General features: G+C 41.5%; 2 protein-coding genes across 3 annotated transcripts; one reads left to right on the top strand and one right to left on the bottom strand.

The window, feature by feature from the left end:
* The first annotated feature begins 661 nt into the window (after positions 1-661).
* Positions 662-4,684, top strand: josd2 (Josephin domain containing 2). Its single transcript, XM_068324804.1, has 5 exons — positions 662-879; positions 1,130-1,258; positions 1,968-2,093; positions 2,623-2,817; positions 3,023-4,684. The coding sequence occupies exons 1-5, from the start codon at positions 827-829 to the stop codon at positions 3,132-3,134; spliced, it is 615 nt and encodes a 204-aa protein (XP_068180905.1). The 5' UTR covers positions 662-826; the 3' UTR covers positions 3,135-4,684.
* A 216-nt stretch (positions 4,685-4,900) lies between these two features.
* On the bottom strand, positions 4,901-23,566 carry ttyh1 (tweety family member 1). 2 transcript variants are annotated; one of them, XM_068324775.1, is made up of 15 exons: positions 23,284-23,566; positions 19,654-19,818; positions 17,753-17,982; positions 15,533-15,644; positions 14,701-15,038; positions 12,793-12,888; positions 12,507-12,579; positions 11,224-11,299; positions 10,996-11,051; positions 10,662-10,754; positions 10,470-10,562; positions 10,178-10,317; positions 8,580-8,747; positions 6,947-7,025; positions 4,901-5,945 (listed from the first exon to the last, which is right to left on the bottom strand). In XM_068324775.1, exons 2-15 carry the CDS (start codon positions 19,786-19,788, stop codon positions 5,862-5,864), a joined length of 1,773 nt encoding a protein of 590 aa, XP_068180876.1. In that variant the 5' UTR covers positions 19,789-19,818; positions 23,284-23,566; the 3' UTR covers positions 4,901-5,861. The 2 variants fall into 2 exon arrangements, with proteins under 2 accessions (XP_068180876.1, XP_068180878.1); XM_068324777.1 differs by having other exon boundaries at positions 8,687-8,747.
* Between the last annotated feature and the right edge of the window lie 1,553 nt (positions 23,567-25,119).

Here is a 25,119-nt window from a genome sequence, read left to right as displayed (position 1 = left end):
TATCTATCAGCCTATTCATCACCACTGCAAACAGGAAGGGGCTCAGAGCTGATCACTGATCAGTCCTACCTTCACCTTGACCTCCTCTGCTATACATGCAGCACAAACACAACACAGACCAAATGTTGTGAAACAAACAATATCACAGTGCAATGAAAAAAACCCAGAATAAATCGGTTGTACATACAGAGTAGAAGTAAACAACACATTATGTAATCAGTTTACATGCACAATGGATACAAAGTGTATGATTTCTACTGATTTGAGTGCGATAGTGAAGGAGGGTGTGAATATTTCACATATAATATTAGGGAAATCTTTTAAACAGTACCTTGATATTGTCATCTTTATCAGTAGTTGCAGCAGCAGAATAAGGCGGTGGGAGACATAGCAGGAATCATTTATATAACTCATTTTTATTTATCTGACTGAAGAGGACCCGTGCCCAGACTCCGATTTAAATCTTGGTTACCTATACCAATGATAGCCGGTATCCATAATCATAACTTCAAATCTTGTCAACAATATATTGTATAGTTTAATTAGTTTATCATTCAATCAATGGCGCCACCATTAGCGCAGTCACCAGGCTCACCACTAGAGGGTGCTTCAACATAAGCTGTACAGTAATGAAACGAGTTCTTTTGATAAAGAAGCTTAAATGAATGGCGGAGTGTGTATCAGGTGAGATAAGTTTATTGTATTTGTACGACTACAATGGAATCACTACTTTGGTAGGGACCCATTTTCTAGTTGAACATGGGCGTGCCAGCCGAAAACAAAATATCACAACAACAACAACAACAGATCTACTTCCGGTTTGTGGATGGCGCTGTCAGACTCGAGCATCTTTTCGACTGGGAAGCGTCCAACGAGCAGGTCAGTAGCGTCCGTGGGGTGCTGTTGATCAACAACAGCTATATTCGCTGTCGCTTTTCAAATTATTAGCAGTCAGCTAGCTATATAACGCTAGTTAGTTATTCCAAAGCGTCAATTAGAGTAAGGACTAGCAAACGAGTTTGAAGTTGTTAGCTTGAATGGACTGTGTTAGCTACAACATAGTTCTCTGTGAGCGCTAGTTAATGCTACACTGCTAACTATACCTGTTAAGTGTGTTCCTAACGTTTAGCATTAGCATGAGCGAAGGAGAAGTGTTCCACGAAAAGCAACGACTGGAGCTGTGCGCGATTCATGCTCTCAACAACGTGCTCCAGGAGCGGGTGTTCACCAAGGAGACGGCCGATGACATCTGTAAACGGTACCGTCATGTCTTCACAACGCATCGGTGTCACCTAGAATTAACAAACAAAGAAGCTCAAATAAGTGATTGTTAAGGTATCCGGGGCGTTGCTGGAGGAAACATGTCTCCTTACATGATTTGTGACCTCCGTCTTGCAGTCTTGTCTTTTTCATTTTCAAAACGACGCTGTTATAATTTTAGCTCTTAACAGGTTGGTTGTAGTTTTGAAGTTACTTCTGTAATCTCACAGATGTTCGCTTCTCCCCAGAGTAATACAATTTTGCATTGTTAATCTAAATGATTCGTACTCTTTACATATAGACTGGTTCATGTGTTGCATTAGTATCAAAAATCCCACTATTTTTTCAATGGACAAATACAAACCAAGAATTTTACTACGTTTTGACACCGAATTACATTTTACACAGCTAGTATTAAGAGAAGTATTGCAGGAATTGTTCTTGTTGCCATATACTCACTTGAATGACAATTAGACAAGTCAGGAATGAGGTATCTCATGACCTTAGCGAAATAATTTCTTGCTAGATATCCTGTGACTTCGTTGCTTCACAGTGACTTCATTCTGATTGCTATAGATAAGTAAGTTTTATTAGAATGAAGGAAGTTCCTCTGGCTGTGTTCAGGCTTCTCCTTCAACATTCAAGACAGGGCTATACCAAATACAAGGTGGGTTTGCTTTATAAATGCAGTTTGCTTCTCCCTGCAGGTTGGCTCCACAGTGTGTGGTGAACCCCCATCGCTCAGTGTTGGGCACTGGAAACTATGATGTCAACGTCATCATGGCGGCACTACAGAGCAGGGAACTGGCTGCTGTGTGGTGGGACAAACGCAGGTGTGTAAGATACACTGTGAAATGTCAAGCGTTTACACCACATATGTTTTATTGAGAAACGAAGCTTGTCATGTTGTATTCAGGGAGCATTTTGCATTCCTTGCCTTGTTTTTTGGTTGATGCTGTATTTATCTCTTCTTTTTTTATTGGAAGTTGTCTAAATAAATATATCAGTACCAAATATAACCTATCAGCTCATTATGTTAGGTAATCAAGAAGCAAAATGCATCCCTTACATTCAAAGATACCCATTTATGTGGATGCAGTAGACTATAATACTAGGCCCTCATAAAATGCAACCTACAGGCATGTTGAACTCTAAATCAGGCATGACTTGCACTGTTTTCCCGGAATTGTCAACCACGTCCTGCTAAATTGGAATTTCACAAAATGAGTTGATAAAGCAGATGCAGGTGAGTCAGATTTAGTTCCTGTTGGTGCAACAGTTCCTCAGAACTCCTGAAAATGCACTATTTATTAGATCAGTTAGAATATGACTTATATCTTCATCTTAACATGTCTCCCACAGGACAGTTCAGAGCCTGTGTGTGTCAAAGGTCCAGGGTTTTATTCTTAATGTACCTTCACGAGTGTCTCTTGGAATCGTATCCCTCCCTCTCCGGCGGCGGCATTGGCTCGCAGTTCGACAAGTTAACGGACAGTATTACAATCTCGACTCCAAACTAAAGAGCCCCATCTGTATTGGGGGAGATGCAGAACTATGGTAAGAGAATGTATTTAAATATTACAAATGCTTCCGTGTGTCTCTTTTGAGTTATGGAATCTCAGAAAATGAATCATCCCATATGTGGAGTCACATGGGGCTTATCTCACTGTTTGTTGTTGTCAGAACACCACACTGTGCTAATCTGCCCTCTGTCTGCATCCAGACATATTCAAACCATTTTTCATCCTTGTTTCACTCTCAGCACTTTTCTCAGTGAGCAGCTTTCTCAGGATGTGGCAGAAATGCTCTTGGTTGTCCAGCGGGAAGTGGAGGAAGATGGTTCGTGGCTGAACTCTGACGATCACAAGAAGTGATGCCTTGGGACAGGACATAGCTTCACGTAGCATCGAAAAAAAGACTTTTAAACATCTCACTACAAACAACTCTTCAGGGAATGCACTAAATCTACATTTAATATGTACACAGACACATGATGGAAATTCCAAAGAGAAGCAGAGATGGGAGTTTCCATCTTAAAAAGGACCTGCTATTACTATAACAGGTGTTGCTCTGACATGGCCATGAATATGTATTGTCCTGTTATTGGTACCTTTGTTTTAACACTGGAAAGGTGCATCCAAGCTAAAATGGATGATGCTACTGGGGGGGTAGTTTGATAATACTTGAGTTGTGACATATGACATGAATATTGACTGTGTTGCAGTTGGAAAATTGTGTTTGTGCATAAGAAAACATCTGCAATAGAAGTAACTGGACTGTTTTTGACTGAAATTGCCATGTAAATCATCGAGTCTTTTATGAACAAGTCTCAGAAGTTCAGTCAGCCTGCATTCAGCATTCAATAGCTGTGTACTAATCCATCATATATCAAGCTGTACCCAAGTGTACTGTCCTTCCCTGAGTCGTTTTGTCGTAAGCCTTCTATGCACTGCAGAGGAAGACTTGTCCGTACGGTTTGTTGTTGTGTGTGATCATACAGTCATAAATTTAAAGGCTTCACCTGAACCGAGTTCAGTAGCAAACTGGATGCAGCACCGTTTTCATTTAATGTTTGGTCACCTGGTAGAACACGGTTGTAACGTTCGCTAATATGGGAATTTTGTTTTGAATAACGTTGGTATTTGGTTTTTGCAGCTTGGGTACACAAAGTGACAATAACCATTCACCTCCATAGACACTTAACCACGGTACTGGCACTACATGTCCAGTGAGTCCTTTCACAGTGACTTATGAGCCAACTCACCTTCCAACATTTTTGTTTCACCTTGAGTTACCGCTACAGTTTAGTTATGCTTCCTAACACAATGGCAGAATGTACTTCAGAAGAAGTTGCCTCAAGGTTTACTGAAAATGTCTTTATTGAACTCAGCTCAGGTGAGATATTTACCAGTGTTTTGTCATGTTTTTTGCTGTTTACTACGAGGTAAGTTTGATATTTTTAGCATGTAATTAACCTCCAGAGAGCCTGCTTTGTCTCTTTTAGCATTTTTCAGAAATTGAAAATGTGGTTGATGATAATCCTTCACAATGAAATCCTGTCTTTGTGTCAGATTCATAATTTTGATGCACGTTAATGAAGTTGAATCCATAGAATAGTGAAGCTTTGTCAAAAAAATCAGACAGGAATTTTTTTTTAGGACCATGTGCCAAATCTCTTCAGTCACAAAGTGAACGACTGTTTCAAATCAACAGGAGTCGGAGTACGATTTAAATGGTTGTAAATAGGCCAAACATGCAAAAACACTGGTTCTATAACTTAATGTAACCTCTATGTCTGTATTGTGTCTCTCCTATTGATCTATGCATTTCAAAAAGACTGCCTCAAGTATGCATTTGCAACTAATTTACAGTTCATAATGTTGAAGCTTATTTTTATTAAAGATTTACCTTCTGTTTTATTTAAGTTTGAGTCTATAGTGGTTGTCATTTATTTATATGTATATATATATGTTTGTGTGTGTGTATATAGTATATACAGTATATATAGTATATATACAGTATATATATATATAGTGTATATATACACAGTATATATACAGTGTGTGTGTGTATATATATGTATATATATATATATATATATATATAATTGCATCGAGGCACGAAGACCAGGTGGAGGGTATCGAAGTTATTTTTATTTATATTAGACTCTTGAGTGTAAAAGGATGCCATTCAAAAGGAGCATTGATAACCATACAAACTCAATTCAGGGGTTAACTAGGTCAGGTGGCAAGGACAGAGGATTCAATGAAATCTCCAACATACCATACCAGATATACACAAAAAAATCTTTGAGATCTCAGAAACCCAATGCTATACATAGTTATTATTGCTAGTTACGGTAGCGCCACTGCAGCACCAGTAGCAAGAATCATATTGCTATGTACCTGCTATGGGATCTATGCTTCTCCACTCTGACAACATGAGCGTCAGTAGAAGTTTTCTATTCAGTTATTAAAAGAACATCTTGATAGCACTCAAGTATTTTTTTAAGAGCAAAGGTTCATGATTATTCTGATATTATAGACAGTGAGATATACAGAATACCATACGGTAATACAAGGAAAATACAGAATTGACACCTATAAAAAGTAATAATTAAAATAAAAAAGTCAGGGAACTGCATAACCATTCACAGAAAAAATGTGTTTTGTTGCTACGTGCCAGTGCTCTTCTACAACAATATTTATATAAAAACTCCGAAAGAAATCAGTGGTACTGATACATTTAAGAATATAAAACTACAATGTAGTAACGTCAATACCATTCTGGCTTTCCTCACCATTGTTCACAGTTTACACAGGTTGGATAGACATGGGGAAGGACCATAGACCAAATGGACTCACTTCATAGCTTTGCTCAAGCAATTTCCCAGCAGTGTCACTGCAGGAAAGACCAGTCTATTTAGGACCTGTTTCTTTTAAGTGCTTCTAATAACAACGTTCAATGGTGCTGACGTTACGCACTTGAAATTCACACTTAGCATTCATTGTATTGAGATTAGTTTCTTTTTAATTTCAGTAAAGTGTTCATTCATATGAAAACTAAACATTTCTTTCTATACATTTCCTAACAAAAAATAATCAACGTGAATACAAGTTCCGCGAATGGGCAGGATTGGGGTGTGATTGACTTCCCCCATAACCAGTCAGCATGCTGGGAGAGTACTGCACATCCAGAGGAGACGGTGGGATCCAGCAGAAGAGGAGATGATGGACAAAATAGAAGAGAAAAGAGCAACATTTATTATTCATGCTTGTGAGGATCAACTTATCAACAGTCAGTGATGCTATCTGACCAAGAAACATGAATATACAGTATACCTGAAGAATTTTTCGATTAAAAGAATAAGCAAAGGTTTCCAACTGTACTTCTTCACTCAGAATTAATTGGTTACAACCAGATCATGGTACTGCAGTTTAAACATGACTAAAACGAAAAGAAAAAACCCTTGAGATCCACTTACTAGCTTTTAATACTGCATGGAGTTTACTACATAGGAGGGTATTTGGAAAGGTGATTTAGTTTGGTAATTTGCGTTTTATATAAATGAAGATGGAGGATTTCACCTCCACTTGCTGTGGAAACCACAGAAAAAACTTGAGAGGAAGGAAAACAAGTTGTTGTTTTTTTCTTCAAATGCAGTCAAGAATGACCTGGGAGATTATAAAGGATTTGGAGTTTAACAGAATGTTTTTCCATATTACTCCTCCAGTCAAATTTAGAAAATTATTTTCAGAAAGGTGTTCTCACATTATGTGGTCTTTTGGAATAGATAGTTTGTTCTTAAAACAAAGTCTAGTCACATAAAACCTTTAGGAAGTATATATATAATTGTCAGACTTCTGTTTCTAAGGTCACACTGAGCTTTGAAATTCTGATGGTTGACATTGGATACTGTAAAATGGTCACATAGTTCCAATAAACAGAAAAAACTCACAGATTATATTTATAACAGAGTTACGTACAAAATCTCCTCGCTTTAGGACAGTTTGTAAAGAAAGTTTTAACCAGAAAGAACAAAAGCCCCGCCCACAGGAAGCTGCGAGGTCAAAGCCTCTCCACTAATCAGCCTGTTTGCAACTCATGATTGACGTGAGGGTGCACACTCAGAGCAGTGATAAAATGGCACAGATTGTGATGATGTCACAAATACAGAGGAACTCACAGAGGGGGGTGGGGACTGCCTGTCAGTCAAGGGAAGGCTCTCATAGCCAGGGTTGCCATTGGAGGAAACGTTTGGAGTCCTGTGTAGAGACAGAAAGAGACAAGGACAGGAGAGAGAGGGAGAAGAGGAAGGAGGTATGGGGGGATGATGAAGAAGAGAGGGAAACAGGGATCAGACACATTGAGAAAGACGGAGGGGACGGCGAGGGGGCCGTGGGAGGACAGGACCCAAGCACAAGTAACAGGAAAGGAGGAGAAAGAGCGGTTAGAAATATAGTGTGGAAAAACACAACACTCAGTACAAGTAGAAGGTATTTGTACTACTGGCGCTCAGGCGGGTGCAGAGAGCCCCAGCTTCAGGCATACAGACCACTCCAGACTGCACTGATGACACGCTGCAGGATATACTGTATACCATAATATGCTATTACATGCATTTGGAGCTGCATCCAACTTGCCAGTCCCATTTCAGCTTGAATGCTGTTCTACTAATGAATCTGTTTATCTGTGTGGCCAACTCCAGAAAGCCTTTAAAGCAACCCAGAGCATTTTCATCTCATTTAAGAGGAGTGGACTGTATTTTAGTGCTTGCTGAGCCTGGACAGTTTAGTGTTTTAAAAAAAATCCTCATATTTTATTGTTTAAAAGAAAAAAAATCCTCATATTTTTCTGTTAATATGAAGAAAAAGAAGTACTGGAGTCAAGATCAGCTGCAGTTAGAATTAGAAGCTAAATAATCTACAATTTGGAGCTGTTAAGCTTGGAAACACCAGTGGGAGGGGGGAGGAGAAAGGTAAGAAATATAATAAGATGAGAAAATTAAGAGCGAGAAAGAAAGAATGAGAAAAGAAGTTGGAGGTATAATAAAAAAAGAAGAAGAAGAAGCGGCGAGGAAAGAAATAAATGGGAGGGGTTTGACACCACGGTGAGCAGACAGATGAGAGCGATGCAGGAGGGTGTTTGGGTGGGGTTACCTATATAGTGAACCTGAGCCTCACATCGCCGGAGTTTTTACGAGCGTAGCCTCGTCAATAACGCCCTCCCCCCAACACAGCAGCAGTCTGCTGCTGTTTAGGAGACAGGACGCCATTGGAGACGAGATCTGTGACGTGAGCGAGCGGCCTACATCGTCTGTCCTGTAACACTCGACAGACGGATAGACAGACACACAGACAGACAGACAGACCTCTGGAAGTTGTGTCTGTTTCTCTGCCTACACTCTTGTCCATATTGACCTGTCTGTGTGTCTGTCTGCAATGCATGTGCTTCACCTGACAGCTCTGTGGATTTGGACTAATGCTGCGTGTCTACAGGTAAAGGTGTGTGACCTCCACTGAGTGTAGGTGTGTGCTGTACATCTGAAGTGTGAGTCATCAATACAATTATAACTGTTTTGAGGGGGAATCTGTTGTTTATTTTCTCATCGTGTGTCTAATATTTCCTTCTGTATGTTATTTGCTGTGTTTTTCCTACTAAAATAGTAGCTTTAAGGTACAGACAACAGCACGGAAACACAAGCCTGATACCAGAACTGTATCTGATAGCAACCTCCTCCTCTTCCTCCTCTTCCAACATGTGTGGCATTCTGCCTGTCTGTCTGTCTGTCTATGTGTCTGTGTGTCTGTGTTACTCACGGGAGGGGCGGCGCACTAGAAAACGGAGGTGTCCACCCTGCCCCCGGGTAATTATAGAAGGGGGCCATTGCCCCTCGCTGAGACCCCGAGGCCGTCTGTCTACGTGCCTGATGGGAGGTGAAGGGGTCCTCACTCTCACTGTCTGAATCTTCGTACTCCTCTGATTCACTGTTGTCGTCCATGAAAGAGAGAGAGAGGGACAGGATGTGAGCAGAGAAGCGATGAGCACCACTGTGTCTGCATGGAAACGGGCTTCCATTTTTGGCACACGTTCAATCCAAAACAAAAAATAAAGTGACGTCTGCACTAGATGAACTAATCACACGATAGCTAATATTACTGTGGGCAAATTTCACGTCAAGTTGGTTATCATAGACTTCAGTTACACTATTTTCCACATTATAAGTCGTGCTGGATTATAAGGCGCACCTTCAATTAATTATTTTTTTTATCATTTATTTCATATATAAGGTGCATCGGATTATAAGATGCACTGTAGGTTTATGAGAAAATTATAGGCTTTTAGGTGCGCATTCTTCTTCTTTCCTTTCGGCTTTTCCCTTCAGGGGTCGCCACAGCAAATCAATTGCCACCATCTAACCCTGTCTTCTGCATCCTCTTCTCTCACACCAACTACCTTCCTGTCCTCTTTCACGACATCCATAAACCACCTCTTTGGTCTTCCTCTAGGCCTCCTGCCTGGCAGTTCAAAACTCAGCATCCTTCTACCAATATATTCACTATCTGTCCTCTGGACATGTCCAAACCATCTCAGTCTGGCCTCTCTGACTGCATTATAGTGCAGAAAATACTGTATTATAGCACTACTACTAATGCTTAACTAGTTTGCTCCACCTGGTCTCAATAAAGATAACTTTATTCACCTTGGAGGTGGTTAAAAACAGCAGCTAAATCCAGCTATCAATGGTCATTTTTAGGGTGATGCTGCAGTAAAGTGTTGCCTTGTAGATGTTCTCTTGACATTAATATACTATTCCAAACCTGACTTTAAACCATTTCAAAAGCGTCCCAATGACTTCAGCATTTCCTAATCATTATCTCTTTGAGGATGATGAGCACATGCTGCATATTTCTAAGACTAGAGCAGAAGAGGACTCCATCTCCTCCAGAATCCATCACATCTCTGCCAAGATCAAGCTATGATGTCTCCCACCTTCCCATAAATCATCAGCTCGACGATAACAAATTCATATCACTAGCCATTATAAATAACAGCTAATAGATTGTTTGATAATGGCAGAATCAACACACACTGACAGTGTGATGTACAGTGATGTTATGCAACCTAAATGTCGATTTTCACTCCAATAAAATATTTTTTTTAAATTCAGAAACACAAAGTGAGAAATTAATTGTGATTAAATACAAATTACTGGTTGTATTTTTGGTCATAAGATTATTTGTAATATGTTGTGCATCTTCTGTTCTCTTACATGGCTGGTAATAGAGAAAGGTTTATGTCAGGTAAAAATTCAAATGTCTTATTTCTCCATATTCCCATTTGAAAGTGATGGAAATACCTGCAAACAAAGGTCTTTGTTCCCGTGCACCACCCACACATTCCCATTCTGTCTCACCTGGGGAAGCTCCTCCAGGCACCGGGCAGAGAGCAGAGGATGGCAGTGAAGGCCAGAGCAGAGAGGAACGAGTAAAGGGAGAGGTAGAGCAATCCCTCCATCCCATCGTAGCACAAGCCTTTCAAAGAGTCGATGTAGTCCTAAAAGAAAGTGGACGTATTAAAATAAACACGCGTCTGTCTGTGTGCTTCTGAATTAACTGTATTCCTTCATTTTTCATTCTCAATGAGACTTTAATTTGTTCTTGATCATTATTACAGGTCCTGTATTTATGTATTACACATCTGGTTACCTTATTCAGACCCCGGCAGTTCAGTAGCGCCACCAGCTGATGGAAATTTCCTTCAGTGGAGTTTAGTATCTGCTGGACTTCCCTGAGGGATTTCTGCAAATATGGAAAAAAAAATTATAAAATGTAATGAATTTTTAAAAAAGGGATAAGTGTCTTTTCATACTAATTTCACATGAGCTCATTGTGACGTACCTCAGCTTTGGGGAACTGGGTAAGAGCATTTCTTTCCAGACTGGAGAGGTGTGTGTGAATGTTGGACAGGGCCCTCTGTGACTGGGTCAGCAGCTGAAGCCAACAAGTCGGCGGCGTTAAGAACTTTTTTTATTCTGTGTTATTGCTAAGATATACCATTAGCCTGATGAGAGTGTAGCTTTTTTGTATGGAGAGAAAATTGTTTGAGGACAAGACACATCACGAAATCTGGGATTCCCCGTTAATCCAGAAGGGACAAAAAGGGGTCCGACATCCAATCTGTACCTTTACTTTAAATCAGTGTAGCTGTTTCAGCTAAATGAGGCCACATTACCTGCTGGAATGGACTGTTCATACGCCTGCTGCAGGTCAGGTAATAATCCAACACATCTAAATGGTCGAGCGCACAATAGAAAAAAAATCAGGGATCATTTCACTCATTTTGAAAGATTGAGCTGACGTATAAAAGAGATGGGAGGTAAATGTCATCATAGATGTGAAAAACAACCAGCACTTTGAGAAATTTCCTGGTGGTGGGAGGGGGTGAAGGGGTAGATTATACCTGAACTGGTCCCAGAGTTAAAGTGGGTGGAGTTGAGGACGAATGTGTTTGGATCCGAGCAGAAGTCGCTGAGAGCCTGGCAGAGAGAGTGAGAGAGGATAACAGGGTGATAAAGGGGAAACGATCACCAGGGAGAAAGTCAGGTGACACACTGACCGACTGACACACTTGGGTCCTCAGATATCTGACAGCAGCAAATATCGATCTGTGTGCATCGCGCTCTGCCCTGACATCTTGTTTTCCATCCACCATCATCACTCATACCCCCACCCCCCCACCCCCAACCCACCCTGGGCGCTAATCGAAGGGGGTGCATGGAAGAGAGAAATGGTGCACTTCTGAACACCCTCGCTTTGGGATCACCCCGCCAGAAGAGGGAGCGGGAGCCGCACAGAGAGCCCGGCAACCGATTGGGAAAAGTGGCATCTCTGGAGAGAATAAAGTGGGCAGGTCCACAGCTGGTCCTTTGTTTGCCTGTCAGTGGCTGTGGACAGAGCAGCTCTGTGTGGACCCACAGACCTCGGGACGTCTCCTGCCATCTCCACATGATACTGAGATTCTTAAAGCAGGCATTCGAAGAAAAACATCTCACAAACCCAAAACAGCACAACTAAGAAAGGAAGCCTGAGGGACGGCCGACTGTCTGAGACACAACCTCATCTTTTCTTTCATAGATGTGTTCAGTTTTATGCCTGCACCTCACATCACAGTTGAGATGGAAGCTGTCTTTCCCTCATTCCCTGTCTTTAAATGATCCTCATATGCACGCCACTCCGTTCCTTGCCCATCCTAGCGCTGATTGAAAGCACTTCTCCTCATCTTCTATCTTTTATACTTGAATCCAAACACCCACACACTCACGTCTAAAACGTGCACTTTAATGTACAAGCACACACTTTGTTCACAAGCACATTTGTGCACATGCGCATTGGATCCTAAATCTCTGCCCTATTTTCCTGCCTTTTTGGTCCTCTGCCACAACTGAAGCATTCCCTAGGAGGTAGATCTTTTCACAGTTTACCACAATAGGGCATAGAAAGACATACACACACACACTCACACACACACACACACACTCACACACACAGACACACACACACACACACTCACACACACAGACACACACACACACACAGACCCAGCTTTGGTTCACCATCATTGGTCAACCTCCTATAGATGTCCTTCCTCAGCTGTAGCCAATCCCTCCCATGACAGCCCGATTCACTTTCTAGTCCTTCAGTCCTTCATCCCTTCATTCTTTCCATGCAGCCGGCTCTACTTACCACCACAGTGGCTGTCTCCAGGCCCAGGGAGCCCCAGCTTAGGAACAGAGCCAGCCAGGCCAGCACGGTCATCCTGTGAAGAGGAGACACTGACCATCAGTCCAGTGTCGGGCCATAAGGGTCTTAAAAATACTGTGTGTGTGTGTGTGTGTGTGTGTGTGTGTGTGTGTGTGTGTGTGTGTGTGTGTGTGTGTGTGTGTGTGTGTGTGTGTGTGTGTGTGTGTGTGTGTGTGTGTGTGTGTGTGTGTGTGTGTGTGTGTGTGTGTGTGTGTGTGTGTGCTCTCACAGGATCAGCAGCCATCGGGCCTGTTTGGCTAGTCCCAGGAGGATGAACAGACACACGATGAGGTCCAGCAGCAGAAGCAGCACATATGACAGCCACCTAAAGCAAGGAATAAAACGTAAAGATTCACTAACTTTAGATTAATACATGTTGTTGTTATTTAATTTATACAGATTTATTTATTACGCTGAGGTAATTTCACTTGGTTGGTGAGAAAAGGAGTATTTTGAGAGCTACATAGATGAGCATAGATGCAACTTTGTTCCTTCAGCTGCTCTTTAGACAGTCAATCATAAAGGGATTTTACTGACACATCTTTTTTTTTTTTAAATAAATGAGTCATTTGTTAATCGTAATTTGTTTTATTCAACATGTTTTAGAGGCCCGACAGCGCAAGTCTCTCTTTCTTACGTAAGTCTTTCAATGTTTGGGAAAATTCAAAAAAAATCTTCATCTTATAGCTGTTTTGTTCTTTGGTGATTTATAAAGAGTTATTTTTGTCATATTCTTTTCCCACCTTCTCTGGGTGAAAACCAAACTTTTTTTTCCACCCTTCCAGAGTTAAAACTGCAGAGAAGTGTAATAGGATTATAATAATTCTGATAACCCTGCTGACCCTCTGTGATACAGTATTGATTATATATGAAAAAACAGACTGTGTGTTCAGAGTCAGCTGACTCCATCTAAGAAGGGAAGTGATGTTGGGTCTGACCTCTGACCCTAACCTCTGACTGCTTAATGGAGGAGGAGGGTCCCATCCCCTGCTGATTATGGGACAGCAGGACTTCCGTACTGTTATTACAGTAGCATTATTTATCATATGTGTCAATCGATTTGTGTTCTTCTTGAGTTATGTTATATAAAAGCAACCCATCAACCCAATATTTATGGCCACATGCCTTAAACTGAAGCCATCTAAATGAACACTTATAAAAATGTGGTGAAGAGCTTCCTCAATGAAATGTAAGAGCAGGGATGTACATGTTCACAAAACACATGTTGAAATACTAACATTAGCAAGTGTTGAAAACAGATTTGAGGGTTGGTTGTATTCCACTAGCTGAAGCTTTTGTTGGACAGGCTGTACAAATAATTCGTTTTTGTGAATATAATTAAAGATTATAAATAAAGAAAAGGGATTATTGTCATTAAGTTAAACTACCAGAAAGGAAATCTGATCGACCGTTGTATAAAAGTTTTCTAACAATGGACGAGAATAATTTGGGTTGTTCTCTTACTCCATCTGTTCCAGCTCTACAATGTGAATCGAGGAAATATTAATACTTAAAGAACAAATATTTTCATGAGTATTAATTAATTGTTCCAAACTGTAACCATTATAACAATATGAATTATATGAATTATTATTTTCCAGAAAGCAGACAAGCACTGACAGGTTTTTTTTTACATTTCTGGAGTGTCTTTGAAGTTAACTTTCTGATTCTGATATGAAATATGGCTCAAGAATGATTTTCCATTGTAAAACTTCCTGTCATATTAAGAACTCATGCTTCTTTATGTCTTATACTGTTCATATAAGGTATGTTGACAGGATTTTTTGTATGTGTAAAGTTATTTTAGTGACAAGTTCCATATTTCTTTTTGAGAAAGTAATTAAGCTAACTTACTTTTTTTAACATATCTTCGTCATAACCCCATAAAATAAATGCCAGTTTAAAATATTACTTGCTTCGAATGGCAATTTAGTGTATCTTAAAAAAAGTGAATTGGATGATGGATCTTGATGTACTAAATCATTTGAAATATCATATATTCACACCCCAGACCTAATACAGTAACTCCTCACGATCATTTCCATTTACTAATCCAAAACTAAAACTTATTTTCAAAATGCATTTGTAGATCATCTCACCAATCTAGAATCTAGGCCCCTGTGCACTGCAGCCTCACCTGTAGTCCTCATTGACCATCAATGTGTTGGCCGCCCAGCCAGGTGAGAAGGGGTTGGGCATTAAACCCCCAGCAGGCACCACTGTGGGGGCCACAGACGGAGGGACTGGAGTTAAAGGTATGATGGACGCCCCACTAATCCTGCTGTCATTTCCCAAGCCTGAGTCAACACTGAACTGAGCCAAAGAGATGGAGGAGAGAAGGTTGACCACATTGTCAGATAACCTCCGGCAGTTCCGTGTCGATACCAGGAAGGGTTTACTTCCAGTAAAGAGCTCCTCCATCGTGGTCAGAGGGCCAGAGATGGACAGCTGCAAGCCAGCAATCGTATCTGAAATCTGGAGAGGGAGGAGGAAGAATGTGTGGGTTTGCTCTCCGTGACCAGTCAGTCAGAAGGCCTGACACCAGTGCAGTCCAGTTAAAAGTTAGATGTCTGCCGAACTTTTCAATTTTACACCAAAAAGAAAACTTTTTAGCATTTCACTGATATGAAAACTTGATGATAAATAAACTTGATAAAACTGTGACAATACCTCCCATTGGGATTAAAAAAGTATCCATCCATCCATCCATTGATCCATCTACCCATCCATCCATCCATCCATCCATCCATCCATCCATGAGTGCAAAATGAGTGCAAATGTTTTAGTTTTACATTTAGTCCATGAATCCACTGTCTTGCAATAAATTCTTCATAATATATGAGAATAATATACACACACACACACACATTCACACACACACACACACACACACACACACACACACACACACACACACACACACACACACACACACAGAGAGTCAAGGAAGGCGCTGGGGAAACACTCACCAACAGATCGATGGAAGCTAGTGTATAATTGGCTGTGAGGAGAGACGAGGTCAACTGATACATCCCATCGTTCGCCTCACTGTTGCCATAGAAACCAATGCCTATGGCAACACTGCCAATGGAGAAAAAGAGAGAGACACAGACAAAAAATGTGCAAGGGTGCATACACATAGAGGAAAAGATAGCAGAAGCATAACTGTAATGTTTAATTCAGTGTGTATGTACATTTTAAATGAAGTGACACAAGGAGATAGATCGGACAGGATGTGTGTGTGCTCTGCATGAGCGTACCATTAGTGGAGTGCAGGGGAATGAATAAACAGATGATGTTACAAAGCTGACTGGCAGCACTCAGCAGTTAAGCTTCAACAAGGAAAATATTCAAATCGTTAAACATAGAGACGTGTTTACACATCGTTCTGTAATTCATATATTCAGATTAAGGCTCCGGCCAGATGTTCGTCAAATCCCCTCAAACCCAAGAGGAATGGTATGACCCAATCTCCCACAAAGTATGTGACCCAGATTAGAAAGCAGGGGGGGAAAAGGAGGAATGTGTGTCTGAGTCTGTGTGTGCTTTGCATTTCAAGTTGTAAAATGTGAGCGCTGTCTAATGCTGCTGCGTTTCAGATGGCCGTGTCTGTGACCAAAGGCCACCATCTGAAAAAAAGGGTGTCACATTCAATATTTTCAAGAGGCTAACTGCAGCATTTTTTTTCTCGATCAATTCTGGCACAGAAAGCTAGTAAAACATGCCTCAGCAAAGAGACGGCTACATTACATTACATATTGGTCCATAGGGGGGAGACATGAACCACATCAACGCACCGTCTATATGCGATGACATCATGACAGCCAAGACAGATCCCCAGTACATTATGTTCAGTGATGTAGCAATGCAGTGTCAGTGCAAAGCTATAAATGCATGGGGGGAAAGGGTTGGGATATGATAACAGGAACTGCGGTAGCAAACAGCTGCCTGTAGCTCTCAATTTAAAAGGCATCTGAACTTCCTTTCAATGACCTGTGATGCACACGAGTGTGTCAGACACACATAAGGCAGCGTTTCTGTTTACTGCACAGCAGAGGCGATGTAAAGACCTGATGACTGCATGATCACCAGATCTGAGGGCAACACCAGTGTGTTCATGTCTGTACTGTAGGTGGAGGAGCTATACAAATACCAAAGGGCAGTGCGGCAATAGGCCGGTGGTTGGTCAACAGAATTATCACATGACCATCAGCTGTCATCCAAGCCTTTTTCCCTTTCCAGTCACATCTTGGACTTGTGAGAGACTAAAAACCACATGATTTTGTGGTGGGTGACAGCTTGTGAATCATCACCTTGTGGCTGTTCCTCCAAAAATACCAAGAGTAATGGAACTACAAATATGTAGATTCCAGTATTTTACTGCAAATTTCAAGGTACTGTACTTGTAACCGCGTAGGATTCTATTACTTCACCCTTAAATTCTACAAACCTCAGAGGGAAGTATTGTTTGTACAGTATATTTGATAACTAGTTTCTGTTTGCCCAGTGTCAGATAAAAATTAATTAACTTGTCAAACACCAAAGGAGTCACAGTTTCAGTGAAAAGTGACCTCTTAGTGTGTTTCATTTAATTATAGGCCTATCATATGAAAATCTGGGAAATAAGCTTCACTGGTTTGTCACAGAGGAGGATGGGAAGATGGACCTCATATTTATCAAGTTACAACCAGTAGAAACTGATTTTAAATGATTTTTTTTTTTAAATAAAGTAGAAAACACTTGAGGACACTGGAAACCACCTAGTCTGAGTTTGTTCAAAGGAAACACAATAAAAATATGACGTATTAAATAGCCACGCTGGTCGGGGTACCTGTTTGCAGTCCTTGTGCTAAGATAAGCTAATCAGCTGCTGAAAAGAGTCTTAGCTTTCTGCAGGACATTAAAGAGATCATTACTTTTACGCCAAAGATGTAAAACAATCCAGTAGTTCACAAAAAAGAAAATATTTATCTCTAAGGTCTGTTTTGTGACCTATTTGGTTGGGAGTTCATGTTTAGCTGATTTTATTCTGTGACCCTGCTGGAAAAAATACTGTATATTAACAGGACTTCATTGGTTCTTCTGCTAAGTTAAGAAACTGGATTCTTCTTGCTAAAGGTGTGATTTGAGAGTTCTGTGGGTGATGTTGTTGAAGATGATGATGATGATGTCTATATCATTCTCCTCACCAGCATAATGTGACAGCTGCCACCGCCATCCATGTGACACAGCAGATGCCCCGCCCTTTCTTCCCGCTGTAACCATGACCTGTGCTGGCATCTTCATCCTCCTCCTCCTCCTCTGATCCTTCACTCCGGTCACCACGGTGACAGCAGCAGTAGTGTATGAGGAAGGAGAGAACCACCAAGAGGGAGATAACGAGAGCGATGGCCGATAAACTCGACAAAACCAGCAGCGTCTGAGAGGAGGAGGAGGAGAATGGGAGGAAGAATTCAGAGGATGAGTCAGAGAATGTGAGAGATGTTTTAATTCCATTGTTACAAGCAGGGCAAAATAAAAACTAATCCTGTTAAATTCCATAGCTTGTCACACTGGCCCATCCCCAATAGCAGCAGTAGACGATTAAAAATAGATGACAATATAAAATGCCTGCCTCAGAAATCAACAATATAAAAATAAACCACATGCACACGCATTAAAACTTTTTTTTTTCTTTTTTTTTTTTTAATGTAACAGGTTGTTTTTGCAGAGGTTCTTAGTCAGACTGTTTTAGATTTTGATCAGACATCACATTAGAATGTCAACATCACTGGAATCTGTCTTCCTCCGACACACATCTACAGTATTATCCTCCATCCATCTGGCTGCCTGTCACTCCCCATTCCTCCACCTTTCTCTCTCTCACCTCCCGTTCTCTGAAGTCCCTCCCCATCTCTCATCCCCTCATTCTCCCACTCTTCATCTCCCCCATCTCTTTCTTTCCATCTACACCACTGAATCTCTATTAATAATCTGTGACCTACTTAAATACATTCACCGCCACTCTCTCTCACTCCCACTCTCATCTCTCTCTCTCTCTGCCCGGTCTTCTGTTGAGCAACCTCCTTGCATTACTCATTCTCTCTTTCCCTCTCTGATTCCCTCTCTCTGGGAGCACTTGGAGTCTCTTTTGTCTTTGTGTTCTACAGGATAATTTGTGTGCACACACACACACACACACACACACACACACACACCCGTCACTGAACTGCAGAGAAGTCACAAAACATGCACTGTGAAACAATTCCTGCCGAAGCACTTTGCACAGCGGCGCCTGATGAAGGAGAAACCTTTTGCATGTTGCAGCAGAAAATGCACCCTTAAGCAGATTGTAGACAATAGCAGGTGTGGAAACCTGCAGGAGGACTCGCACCATGATGAATTTCATGCAGGTAAAATGTCTCCACATTGCATGAACATACACACAGGTGTGCCCCGGGGATCTGTTCTGCAGCCCTACTATTCATCACCTACCTACTCGCCCTTAGCCACATCTTTCTTGAACACACATCTGATACCCAGCTCTACATCTTCACCCTCCCACGGTCTTACCTTCTTCAAATTAAGTTTACACCAAATATTCTCAAGTGAGACAATGGTGAAACAGAAATGCTAATTATTACCACTAAATCCACCCTAAAGAAATCAAATTTCATTGTACATTGTCCTTTATTTTGTGGAGTCCATAAATAAAATATATTATACACAGAGGCACAAGTCCAAGTGGCAATTAAAAAGGCATTAAAGCTTAAGTTTTTTAAGCAAAGTAGAAACATGAATAATGTGAATAAATCTGATATGAGGCATTGGGCTCTGGGGTGTAATAAATTGGCATTAAGATTACATTTTAAAGTGCTGTAAATGTTATCATATTGACTTTGGAGATTGGGGTTACATTTTTAATTGTGTAGCATGATGCAGAACAAATTATTCATGGTCCTGTTGTTCAATTACACAAAGGTACACCTGTATATTTAGAGCTACAAATGGAGCCACAGAGGCTCAGATGGTTATGCAATGTGGATGGGACGGTTACTGTACAGCATGTGGTGACAGTGTGTCATGAGTGGCGGCAGCAGGTGTGTGTTACCTGCTGGTACTCCCAGCTGTCGGGCACAAAGACGTTGTCCTTCATCTGCATGGTGAGGTCCAGGCGGGGGAGGGCATGACACACTCTCACCCATAGTGAAGGGGTATAGCTGGGCACCGTTGTCATGGCAGCCATTTTCTACTGCCACTGCTCCCCTCCTCCACCCTGCAGGAGGGAGGAAAGAGGGGTCAAAGCAACCAGGATGTGAAATAAGAACGACGGAGGAGATGGGGGTAAGGAGGGGTAAAAGAAGCACTGTGGCCAAGGTGAAAGGATGGAGAGGTCAATGTCGGGTCCACGGCCCCCGTGTCACTCGTTCATCCAGTCGCAGTGGAGATAATTCATGACCAGCGATCATCTGAGTCAAGCCAGGGTCAGGATGTCAGCGGAAAAGTGAAATATATTTTTAAAATCTCTTGAGAGTTCATGTCTGTGCAGATACATCACTAAAACAACAATAGTGTGTGTGTGTGCGCGTGATTGCGTGGGTGCGTGTGTGTGTGTGAGATATTTCATGTGCAACAGTTGGGCTCACTGATCACAGATCAGTTTCCCATAGCACCATCAGCCAACATATTAATATATACTTGATGCATGCATTAACTTTCTGGTCTTGATAGTTGAATATTTTTATATAAAAATTACACAAAAATTAACCAAATTTTTTTTATTATAAATACTGGTTTTGTTTTCTTACTTAAAGGATTGGAAAAAACCCAGATGAATGAGTGAATGTAGAAGCAGGGGCTGAACCAGGACTTCTCTCCATCTTTTGTTAACATTGTGGTTTAAAGTGTTGGATGAATATTTACAAAAATATAAATATTTACCATGATCATGTAAAAAATTCCTGGATTGATTTTTTGTGCTATGAATGTATAGAAGTGTCAGGCGAACGTAAGCTTTATAGCACAGTATGTGTAGTGGGGAGAGAAATTGACTATTAAAGTCATTTAAGTAAGAAAAAATGTAAAGTATTTGCTGGCTATAGCAAATACATTTTTGATGTGGTTAACTTTTATATCATATTATTAATTACTAATAATAATAATACATGATTGTTACTATTCACAACACACTCCGTTCAACTTCACACATACGTTACACACTATAGAACGAGTATGGATTATATAGGGGATATACTGTATATGGAAGTGTCTTTGAAGACGTGCTCCTGCAGAGGAGCCCGAAACAAAGCAAAGAAACCAATAAGCAAAGAACAGGAAACTCGCAAACATTATTTCATCATCCAAAACACAAAGGTCAGTTTCAGTTAACATGACAAGAGTAGGGTGTGTGTGTGTGTGTGTGTGTGTGTGTGTGTGTGTGTGCGTATGCGTGCATGCGTGCGTGTGTGTGCGTCTGATAAACTCTGAAACCGACAGTCAAGATTAAGAAATCGCCGCAGCTTTGCTGTTTAAGAAAGAGGAGCTTCAGCTCAGGGGACAGCGCTTCATTCACAACTGTTGAACAAACACAAAGGAACACACAACTAATGACATCACAGATAGACACAAGTCTGCATTTGAATCAAAACAGTTCCGATAATGCCAGAAAGATTCTGCACTGATGCCTTGAATTGGGGTTTATTATCTTTTATTGCAGCTGATTTATTCAGCCTTCAATAAGTACAACTGTCCCCACTGAGGCCCATTCAGACAGTTTCCCACTCAGATTTGGGTTGGTTAAGGTCTCCAGCGGGAGCAGCTCGCCCACAGCCCAGACAGGACCGCTATAAGCCCATTACAAAAAGCCGCTTCACCTTAGTGGTTCCAGCAGCTCAGCTGTCACAAATCGAACCATTGCCAACAATCCATTTCCCTTATTAAAACCGAACATGACAGCTCAAACACCGTGAGATTCCACAACACATCAGCAGCTCACACAGATCACACACTGTCCTCTGGTGCCTCCATACTTTCCTGATCAGTTGACTTGCATGATTTTTTTTCAGATTACAGTATTTTCTGCACTATAAGGCACACTGGGCTATAAGGTGCACCTTCAATGAATGGCCTATACTAAAACTTTTTTCATACATATGAGGCGCATTGGATTATAAGGCAGATCTGATTGTAAGGCACACCTTCAATGAGTGGCCTGTTTTATAACTGTTTTCATATATTAGGCGCACTAGATTATAAGGCGCACTGTCGGTTTTTGAGAAAATTAAAGGCTTTTAGGTGCGCCTCATAGTGCGGAAAATACTGTAAATAAATTCTTTGCAGGCGACATTAGGCCGATTTATCAGTCTTAAAAGAGGAGAAGAGATTTTTGAGAAGCGCAATAATCGAAGGATTAATTCCTCAGTTGAGAGAGAATGAAGTCTGCTTGTGATCACAATCAATAAAGGGGGTCAGTATAAAAAATTATGTCCTTGATAGATTAAGATACTGATACTGCTCTGATGCAAGTAGAGAACATTTAAAATCCATCATCACACAAGTAAAAAGAAGAGACACCCGTCTCACTGCATTGACAGGCACCAAGTAGGATTCTCCTGCACCCTGGAAAGTTAAAGAGGCAAACTAATCAGGTGCTGATGGGGCGGAGGTTATGGTGGGGTGGGGGTTCACTGTCCAGGAGCAGCAGTTACTCAGCAGTTGTCACAGACAGGAAGCCTCAAGTTGATTTGATGTCTCCTGCCAGCTTGTGTTCGTGCCTCTCACCGTTGCATAACAGAGGCCAAAGAAACGGCATAAATGAGACCTTCAGGATCAGCAGAGTGAGAAGAAGAAAAATGGTGGAAACACGGTCAAGATGGAATGAAGTCTCCGAGCTCTGATGAAACATTAACATAGGAATCTTCTGTCGGGTTCAGTCGACACCGCCGGAAATGAAATCAGTGGGATTCTTTGCAGCACACGAGACTCATCTCCACCTTCATCTTTTCAGTTCAACTCGCTCGATCAGAAGGTGCAGCGTAATTAGTGTCGCCCCCCCCCTCAGCTTGTGAAATGATGCACATTTCTAATCTGCCTCGTAAAAACCATCACGATTCACATTACAACTATAATAACCTCTTAACAACAACCTTAATGACCATAATTTATGAGAAAGCATTACAGCCACATGGCTCAGTACATCAGCCAGGAGGAATAAATTAACATCCAGCATCGTCCATTGAGCAGAAATGAAAAGATAAATACTCTCAACTGAAATTCAAAATCAATTTCCAAAATGAATGCCTCACGCCAACGATAAACTTTCAAAGCGAGTGCAGCTGATCAAAGGTAAGCAGCTTGCAGCCGGCGAGGGAGAATCAGGGCTCTGATGTGTGCAAGAGTCCAGTGTGGCAAGTTGATGGTGACAAAAAGCTGCCAATCAACTAGCTGGAAAAACCAATTCATCTGCAGATTGAACAAACAGCATTTAAAGACAAGACAACGAAGATTGAAACTACAGCTGAATGGAAAATAACCGAATTCCATCAAATTATGAACGCATCAGCTGATCATTTTCATATTCTGCAAATGTTTGCAGGGGAAATTCATAGGTGGGAGGAAAAAAATGTGTAACCCATCCACTTAAAATCAGCATTTGCATGACATTTTACATGGTTGGTGATAAATCTCTGCAACCCGCATCAACAATTAAGCCTTTATTATAAGAGAGGAATCGGTTTCCTACCTCTGTCGGTCGCTTTGGGAGGCTTTAGGTCTCCTTCTCTGTCTTCTCTCTGCCGGTGTCCGTGAAATATTCACCCACTCAAAGAGGTATACTGCCAGCCATCAGTGCTTGATGCTCTTGAAAAAACATTATCCTGAAAAAAAATGGCTCTGGAGACATGCCAGAAATGAGTCTAAAACAGGGAACCAATAAGCCAGTCAGTCTTGCAGTTAGTGAAATATTAAATTGCCAATAATTGTCAGGTTGTCTGGTGTCAGTGGAGAGGTGCTTGTGTTGATGGATGGGAGAGGAGCTCTCAGTGAGAGCGAGGGAGTGAGAGAGGCAGAGTGAGAGCAAGAGAGAGCGAGAGAGAGAGAGAGAGAGCGAGAGAGAGAGAGAGAGAGAGAGAGAGAGAGAGAGAGAGAGAGAGAGAGAGAGAGAGAGAGAGAGAGAGAGAGAGCGAGAGAGAGAGAGAGAGAGAGAGAGAGAGAGAGAGAGGGATTAAGATTGAGGAGACACCCCTCAGGGACCCTTTATCGTTGCTTTGTAGCCCTTCATAACTTAACACACAAGTGACTTTACATCGCTGCAGCAACACGATGTTGCCCAAAGATAATTAATGTATTAACAGGGATTAGTTGGAGGGGGGTCTAACCCCTCATTCGTTCATACTGAGATAGCACAGGCATCTCACCCCCACCAACATCTATGCACTCTCCCATTAACCTGACCAATCTGCATCCAGGCCACCACACTGCACCATGACCAGATTACAGAAAAGCAGAATACAAACGCTGTCAGCCAATGGTGAGCACTAGATAATAAAGAGATTTTTTTTTTTAAATCACTCACATGTTGGAGGCAAAATAATGAACTCCTGCCTTATGACGCCGCTGCGACGTGTGGAGGTGCTAATGAGAGGAAGAGATGCACATAAGATTGGAGTAAGAGGAGCATATAAGCACACATATATGAATAAGGGGAGGGGGAGATGCAGGGAAAGGCAACATAAAATACTGAGGAGGGGAACAAATGTGGGTTCCCAGGAAGTGATGCTGAGAGAAAAAAGGAGGGAGGGGAGAGAGATGGAGGGAACAATGAATAGAGTAGGGAGGGCATGGAAAGGGTTTTTAGGCAATGCCACTGTTGGGTGGAGGCTGTAGAAACAGCATCAGCACTGATTCAGGGATGAGGAGGATGGAGGACATGCAACAAGAGACAAGTGATTAGAAGGGATGAGAGGACACTGATAGACACGCCGAAGAATTGTACGTTTATTGACGAAACACAGCAGGGCGCAGTGAAAAGATTGTGGTGTTTCTCTGCCATTGGTGAAAAGAGGGGCAAGAGCGAGCGACCAAAGAGGGAGGGGGCGGCGTTCGTTTTTCTGTGTCACTGAAAAGAGAGTGGGGGAAGGGAGGCAGGGAGATAATGTGAGCGAGCAAACAGAGCCACATAGCATACACACTGACTCACACACACTGTGTATAGTGTTTGTGAGTGGATCTGGTAGGAACAGGAGAAAGAGACAGAAAATGATGTTATGCATGCAAGAGTTACGCAGGAAGGGTTTACACATCATCCACACGTTTGCATGTTAATTTCACCAACATTACTGCATCCAGATCACCCCCCACTGCACTGACAAAACACCACCAGTTCAACAATTAATGTCCTTCACAATTTAGTGGGTTACATTTAATGTAAACTCACACGAAGACATCATTACTCAACATTAAGGGGTAATGGGCTGCAGCATCCCAACATACCGGATCATTTGTGGCTGTCAATAAGCAATCCACATCTCATACCTACACCTTTCTGCATTTCCTGTCTGTAAACTTATAAAACAGCAGC

The sequence above is a fragment of the Antennarius striatus genome, chromosome 9 (genome assembly GCF_040054535.1).
Source record: "Antennarius striatus isolate MH-2024 chromosome 9, ASM4005453v1, whole genome shotgun sequence".
Lineage (NCBI taxonomy): Eukaryota > Metazoa > Chordata > Actinopteri > Lophiiformes > Antennariidae > Antennarius > Antennarius striatus.
This window is presented reverse-complemented; position numbering and strand designations above follow the sequence as displayed.